The 7,704-nt window shown below is 50.6% G+C and overlaps 1 protein-coding gene across 2 annotated transcripts; it reads right to left on the bottom strand.

Moving 5' to 3' along the window:
* Positions 1–1,501: 1,501 nt before the first annotated feature.
* On the bottom strand, positions 1,502–6,523 carry LOC136474226 (adenine phosphoribosyltransferase 1-like). Of its 2 annotated transcripts, XM_066471822.1 has the most exons (7): positions 6,145–6,463; positions 5,905–6,015; positions 4,271–4,363; positions 3,685–3,837; positions 2,777–2,835; positions 2,004–2,083; positions 1,502–1,841 (listed from the first exon to the last, which is right to left on the bottom strand). In XM_066471822.1, the coding sequence occupies exons 1-6, from the start codon at positions 6,371–6,373 to the stop codon at positions 2,018–2,020; spliced, it is 711 nt and encodes a 236-aa protein (XP_066327919.1). In that variant the 5' UTR covers positions 6,374–6,463; the 3' UTR covers positions 1,502–1,841; positions 2,004–2,017. The 2 variants fall into 2 exon arrangements, with proteins under 2 accessions (XP_066327919.1, XP_066327920.1); XM_066471823.1 differs by lacking the exon at positions 1,502–1,841 and having other exon boundaries at positions 3,681–3,837; positions 6,145–6,523.
* Positions 6,524–7,704: the final 1,181 nt, after the last annotated feature.

Raw genomic sequence — 7,704 nt, 5'->3', positions numbered from 1 at the left:
AAAAAAACCAAATAAGCCGAATATAGAGTAAACCGAATATGGCATATAAGAACACGACCCGCTAGATCAACTATATTGATCCTAAGTTTTTAACATGATGGTCTAGTACTTAATGCCGCACCAGACAATACAGTACTGCTGAACCAAACAGGCCCTCGCATCATCCCTGGTCGTCTGGGCTGATTTATGGCGAGGTGACGGGCTGAACGGTCAACACGTAACTCGGTAGGATACGTAGGGCCGCTGCGGCGGGAGATACCGCATGGGCATGGCGCTGTGCATCTGCACCACCCCGGCGTCTGCCGAGCCGGCAACCTCGCGGTGTGCGCCGAGCGAAGACCTACACGCGCACGTACGCTGGGCCCCTTGTCCCCGCGTCGTGCAAGGAGTAGTACTAGAGCAGTAGTACTCTCCTCAACTCGGCTCAGGCGGGGGCACGGCCGCACGGGCTAGGCGTAGGCCTGCGGCCCCTGCCGGGCGATGTGACAACACGTTCGCCTGGGGATCCTGAACGAGGTTCGCTGGTGCTGCGCCAGTGCCGCATGCATGGAGGATGCGAGGTGACACGCACGAAGCGCTCGGCATTCTCACAATCAATGCCGCTTGTCAGACGACAACGCAGGCGAGCAGGAAACAGAGGTGTGTACTCTACTCTACGCACCGCAGGGAAAGTACTCCGTCACTGCTCACGGTCGGTATCCGTGACTCACGGATACCAGTATACGCCCCAAGATTTGGAGGATGGTGAGGCCCAAAAAAATACGATAGTGGATTATAGGCTAGAACTGTATTTTTCTCTCACATCAAACCAGCCAGCTGTAAATAATTCACGATCCAGCCCACTCAGTTGCTTCTGCCCTGTGGCTCCAATTTCTTTTTGTTTAGCCTCGGATTGCCACTATTTTCTCCGGTGCTCCCTGATGATGATAACTAGCGTCAATTATAAATCGTCAACATAACCTGCATATATGTTTAATTCCACCGTCAAACATAGGTATAGAGGTTTAAACTAACAAATTCCACGAGTTTTTGTGAATATATGTTTTCAGCAGGATTTATCCAGAACCGTCAATGTGAACATATTCGTCAAAGTAAATCACGTTTTTTCGCGGCGTAAACAACCCCAGAAGGTTCCAGAGGACACTAGAGGACTCCACCGAAGATGACCGTGAGAGGCTGATATGGGGGCCGACCGGCCCCACCTGCAAGCCGACCGGCCTATGGGACCCACGGGTCAGCCTCTCCTCGCTACGTCGGTTTCCCACCACCTTAAAGATCGCATTTACGCCGTTTATTCAAGTCGGTTTGATTCGAGGGTCCAGAATTGACGCTACCCCCTATATATACAGCCCTGGACCCCCTCTAGAGTCATCCTAAAACCCTAATTCATATCTTCAGAATCGAGCCAGCTATGAAAAGAAGATCAGTCCCTCTTCATATCTTCAGAAATAGTGAGATGAAGAGTGAGGAAGAGTTTGGAGGAGGTGCCGACCTATAGAGATACGAGTAACAAGTACGTAGCAGTTTCCTACTTTCGACGTTAAGCATGCGTATTGCTGTCGAAGTTCTTCCCTCAAGCTCCATCCCTGTTTGCGCTCTTCAAACTAAAACCATAAAAACCAACAAACAATGGAACAGCAACACTCTTGCTTCAACTAATAACCATGTTTCGGGCAGAACTACAAGCTCTTCGGTACTCTGAAAAGCTACTCAGCCTACTCTCAACACTCTACTCCTCCCCTCATCAAGACTTTTAGCAGCTAGCCTTAGTTGTAATGCACCACATAGTTGTCTTATCGATGTCCCCCTCCACCGTTCAACCGGAACCCACCAGCTTTCCTCTGGAAAAACAAGAAGCGAAGGAAACGAGCAAAATAAGTAAATCACTACAGTACAATGCTTGCAGCTAGAGTTCAAGTTAGCATTACAGAAATAAGGGTTCTGTTGTTGCTAAAGAGAACTCAAACCAACATAAAGATAAGAATGCAGTCAATATCCCTCACCTGACCAGAAGTTCTTATTTATCGGATTCACGGGACTCAACCAGCACGAATACAGGCTTTCCATTCAACTTGTAGAAATCCTGCGGGGAAGTTACTAGTACATCATCAGTGAACAAATTTGAATACTTTTTCCATATCAACCAGTTCGTTTGAAATTTGAAGACATAAAAACGAATGCTTCATTGCAAATTACTAATGTGACCAGTTACTGAAACTATAATAGATTATCTGACAAGAAGCAGAATTAGGGGGACTACGTTGCAAATGTCTCAGCTTGATTTCTCCTGGAACCTACAGATCTTCTCTATCCTGAAACCATGGTACACAACAGAGGGGTGCTCCCGTGCTAAACAAAGTAAGAGTTAAGACTGGTGCGGTGCATGTGCCTTCTAATGTTTTATTTAGACAATAACAAACAATGTCCACCCAAATCTCATGTAGTCATGTCTATGGATGCCCAACCGGTACAGATATTGAGTAATCTTACGTGTCGACAACAGAGCAGACATGTTCATGTTGTTCGTACTTATATAGTAACAGTTAATAACAAGGCCAAGTTGTTCCTTGCGGCTGTGCATAACAAAACCATGGGCTACAAGATCTGTAAAGCTACAATAGCACTAACAGTTACTATCAGAATGTATGCGGACAGCATTATCTAAATAGTGTACAAACATTATAATACAGGCTAGTACAGTATATGGCACCTACAAACATTATAATAAACAGCTGATTTTGCCTGTTCAGGTTAATTGTGAGTCCAGCAACAATACCTTGAATTTTGGGAGCCCAATGAGACATGCGCACTCGACCACATCAGCTTCAGCACGTTCTGGAAAGCAATTTGTTAACTTAGTTATGAGTTCAAACATAAAAGGCAAATACTGTAGTAGCAGACCAAAGAAAAGACATAACAAACTACAGATAGTCACTGATAAGTTAACATCAATATGCATTCTCAAAATTCAAATTCTGCCTCGAAGCATACTACAAAAACTGTGGACAAGTACAGTTTTCCATCTGAAGGACAAAGGTACCAGAAAACTATAATACTCTGCCATAATCGCTGTTTGATGGAGGCTACTGACATTTGTAACACATTAAAAGCCCATCACTATTACTTTACAGTATTATTGTCCACATTTCTCAGGTCAAAGTATAGCTGCAAACTAATGTGTACTAGTTGGGGTTTAACTGAAGAAAAAATGCTACTAACTACAGTACATTGTGCTGGCACAGGTCCAACAGAGGCGGATAATCTGATGCTGACCCGAGTACCCGACTGACATGCACCTGATGCTGTGATGCACAACAGCAGAAGGCTTGCTATAATAATGTCACGGATGCATAATGCACAATTTAAAGCTTACTCTCCCTCCGTCCAGAAAAAAACTCTGAACCTGGACACGATGGACGGAGGGAGTAGCTGCTACAACTGGTCCATGAATAGTGTGTCGTGAATGTGCAAACTGAAGCAGCAGTCTGAAGTTTCAGAGAGAAAAAAGCATCCCCATAAAAATAGGGAAATGTAACATCTGCAAAATACATGGATATTCTACATCACTCTTTGCACAAGAGTACTGTAGGTTCTATCGGTAACTAATCATCATGTATACTTTGCATGTAAGCCTTGGTCAATAATTTGTCTGAATGCATAAAGTTGAAATTAGCACTCACGTACCAAGAAGCCTAATGCCAGCACAAAGTGTCCCTCCGGTTGCAACCAGGTCATCGACGATCAGCACACGCTCACCAGGCCGTTCGATAGCTCCAACATGCATCTCTAAGCAATCAGTCCCGTACTCAAGAACATACTTCTCAGAGATCACCTCACCTTCCATGTTTTCAAGAGCCGATGTTAGCACATGTTTATTACTGTTAAACAAATTTTGTTTAACTATCAAGCCACTCAGAACTACACTTTGGGTAAGTGGCACTGCACACAGCATCTCTTGGGCTAATAATATATAGAACATGTGGACAAAAGTGCAGAATGATCTTGTATAAAAGGCTGATGCATTTCTTAATATCCCATCATGGGCTGCATGCATGCACAAAAGTGCTGAGCAGGCTAGAGAAACAACTTTGGTGTCAGAGATTATGGGCAAGGCTCGTACTTTACTGCCTGCTAAGCAAGTATCCTGACTAAACATACTTAATCAGGGTGTCACCACAAGCTGGGCACTAGAAAAAGCAACAGCTGGCTACAGAGTATATGCATGGGAATGAATTCAGAATCAAAACAAAACATGTTCAAGGAATCTCACCTGGGAGCTTCCTAGGCTTGCGCAGAGGTATGAACTTGGCGCCAATAGCCAACGCAATTGCCGGGCCAAATATGAAGCCCCTGGCCTCAATCCCTGGAGGAAACAAGAAACAAGTCATCAGAACTAGTAGTGCAAATGCTGAATGGGAGCATGAATGGCCTGGCACTGCCAGGTAGTAATAATTGCCCTATTCCCTTGGCTAACCAGACATGAAAGAACTGTCGACTGATCTGAGTAGAGAGAAAAATATTATTCGTTTGATCGAAAAAGTATGGCTTATAAGCCAAAGTCAAAGCCAAAGCGAACAGGGCGAATAATTGACTGACAAAGACAACAATATCTAACAAAAGATGGTGCCACATAAGCAACTTCAGCGACGCATTAAAGCATAATAAAGCTCGTGTTTTTTAAAATAAAATAAAATAAAATGGAGTAAACGGAAAAGGTGAGAGAAGGAAAGAAAACTGAAAATTCAGGAAACAAAGCCCGCAGAAGCGGACAGAGTATCCAAGAGCAAAATCTCAGAAGCAGTACTTAGCAGCGATAACGACATGCCGCGTGACATCAGGGCGCGCCCGCCACCAGCAGAAGCGATGCATGACGGGTGTACCGCCGGTGTCCCCCCACCGCCCGATCCCGTGCGCCAGCTGCTACGCCCGTCCGATCACTCGGGGCCACGCGCGGGCCGGAGCCGGACGCTGCTGCATCTGCATGCTGCCGCGGCCTTGACCCCTTGGCCCCGTAGCAGGCACAGGCACCAGGCAGGCAGGGGCCTCCTTCTACGTGTGTCCAGTGCCCACCCCCGGTACGCTACTGAATGCGGCAGACTCCGGTCATGTGCCGAGGACGGACGGAGGGAGTACGCTGCGCCAGACATTCTGCCACGCACGCATGCACGCCCTGTGCATGCATGGCCGGTTCGCCGGTTCAGGCAGGCGGCCAGGCGGGCAGCAGGGCTGGCTGGCACTGGCAGCGCCAAGCGTGCACTCAAACCACACCGGCAGGCGGCAGACGAGGTTAGCCACACGCCGTCCCATGCTCCGCGACCACGGTCCACGGAGGGCACATGCACACTGGAAGGAGAAGGGCCCCGCTGTCAGCGACGACGGTCCACCACGATCTCGCACATTTATTATCCGTTTGCGGCTTTAGGATCAGCTTTGCACCTGACGGATGGATATGGCAGCGGCGCTGGCCGCAACGCAAATCCAGCATGCAACAGTAGCGTGGGAGGATTATTGAGGCGATTGATCCGATTATGATATGATCCTCCCGAGGAAAGCAGGCTCGACTTGCGACGGGCGTGAGGGAGCGAGCGAGCGAGAAAAGGCGTAGCAGTCCTAGCAGCGGACGGCAGACGGACCCGGGGCAGGGCAAGTGCCGAGGCGCGGGTGCGGGCGACGACAAAAGCGCGGGGGAGCAAAAGGACCAGGGGAGATCTGCCCCCGAGATTTTACGGAGGAATCTCAGAACTCTGCCCACAGTTCAGCTCTGCCCGCGGGACAGCGACGTGCCGCTTCAGGCACAGGCACCGCCGGAGAGAGAGAGACTAGTAGCCAGTCGGCAGAGATCAGATGGGGACGGACGTGACGAGGGACGAGGGGAGGTGTCCGTCGGGTTCTGCTGATTATTACCGGCGACGGCGTCGATGCCCATCCCACGGTAGCGCTCGACGAACAGGTCGACGGCGTCCTTGAACACCCCGGGGCGCAGCAGCAGCGTGGTGATGTCGTTGAACATGATGCCTGCACCACCAGCCGGCCCCCAACGCCGCATGCAGAGCAAAAAAAAAAAAAGATCGATCAGCGCTTGCTACTAGCAGCGGCATAGTTAACCGGAGAGGGCTTGGAGATCGAGGAGCGAGCAAGGCACACCTTGCTTGGGGAAGTGCGGCACGACGCGGATGGCGTCGGAGATGCCCTGCAACCGGGGGTCGGCCGCGGCCGCGGCCACGGGTGCCGCCGCCTCCGGGGCCACCACCGCAGCTACGGCCTCCGCCGCCGCCTCCGCCACGGCCGGCGCGCAGCCGTTCTCCTTGGCCGGCTTGGCGTTGGTGGCGGCCTCCATCACGCTGACGGCGTTGCAGCTGGCCTCCTCACCCATTAATTCCTCTCGCTCTCTCGTCTCCCTCGTTCGGTCCAAAGCTCCTCCTACCCTCCTCTTCGACACCCGCCTTTATTGTTGCTTGCTGGACTGGTGCGCCCGCGTATATATAGAGCCGAGGCAGAGGCACCGAGCAGAGCAGGGGGCGGGGAGTGGAGTGACTCAGTGAGAGCGGGCAGAAACAAGCGCCGGGGCTCCCTCGTCTTGGCCTCCCTCGCGCCTACCTAATAATACAGCTGGCTTGCTGTAAGGTTTTTTTTTTTTTTTGTAGTCTTCTCTCAGTCCACTTATACAGTAGTTAGCTTTTTATAGTTAATATATGACCCACTTATCTTTCTCACATACTTTTTTGGTTCTTGTGCCTAAGCCGGCTGTAAGCTTACAGCTCGCTTCTTCTCTCTCTTCTCCTCTCTCCTCCACCTTAGCATTTAGTCGGCTTACGGATTGCAATTACACTTGCTCTTATAAAAGAAAAGAGGAGGGCAGGAGAGCAGTGCTGGCACGGCAGCCCACACCACACATAGCCCCTGCACTGTACGACTCTACTACTCCCTCCGTCCCTTTTTGTTGGTCGTTTTAGCGCTCAAGCAATGTCCCGCAAAGAGTGTCGCTGGGAGAGTGGTAGCCTGTCTTCGTAGGTCCTGCACCTATCCTGCCACAACTCAGCTAGCTAGTCTGTTGCTCTGCTTCACCATTCACCACTAGCCCACCCAACCAGCAGGCTTGAAGGTGGAGCGCAGTAACGATTGTGTGTATAGCTATATAGGGGTATACAGGTTATTTTCACCTTTCCTTGGTACTCCCCCCACAAGCCCGAACGACTCTCTTTAAGGGACAGAGGGAGTACGTGCATAGGCATAGCCGCATAGGCACACAATCTCTCTCTCTCTCCCTCGGTGTGTGCCCCTACTTGTACAGTTGTACTCTGTACGTGACAATGTGAGTGAGGGCGTGGGCGTCCCTCTCTCTTTTGGTGAAAAGCTTCGCGCCCTAGCCCCAGTATTGATGAGCAGCCAGCGCCTAGCCGTTTCAGCGAGGAAAGGGAAAGAAAACGGGGTGCGTTAGCCGGTAGCCAAGGAGTAGGGCGCTGCCGCAGTGCCGCTGCTCCACCACTCCATTTGGGGCTTTGGGCTAGCCTAGCCAGTAGCCACCGGACCGCACCGCACTGCGCGCCGGATTTCGCTTGTGGGTACACCGCGGCTCGTCGGAACTCGCAGCGGCAGGGCCGGGTGGTTGGGGGATCCGATGCCTGCGCCTGCCCGCTGCCCGCTGCCGTGCAGCGCAGCGCGCAGCGGTGGTGCTGGTAGCCTGCTGGGATACTCCGTGTTTAG

Source organism: Miscanthus floridulus, chromosome 8, assembly GCF_019320115.1.
Source record: "Miscanthus floridulus cultivar M001 chromosome 8, ASM1932011v1, whole genome shotgun sequence".
Lineage (NCBI taxonomy): Eukaryota > Viridiplantae > Streptophyta > Magnoliopsida > Poales > Poaceae > Miscanthus > Miscanthus floridulus.
Note: the sequence above shows the minus strand (reverse complement) of the source record. Positions and strands in the feature narration are given on the sequence as shown.

What these genes read in the sequence shown, in the direction of transcription:
- LOC136474226 (XM_066471822.1), bottom strand. Translation starts at nt 6,373, where the DNA reads ATGGGTGAGGAGGCCAGCTGCAACGCCGTCAGCGTGATGGAGGCCGCC. An exon ending in CAAGCCTAGGAAGCTCCCAG is followed by an intron (nt 3,838 to 4,270) that starts GTGAGATTCCTT and finishes AAAACATGGAAG; the next exon opens with GTGAGGTGATCTCTGAGAAG. An exon ending in TTGGGCTCCCAAAATTCAAG is followed by an intron (nt 2,084 to 2,776) that starts GTATTGTTGCTG and finishes ACTTCCCCGCAG; the next exon opens with GATTTCTACAAGTTGAATGG.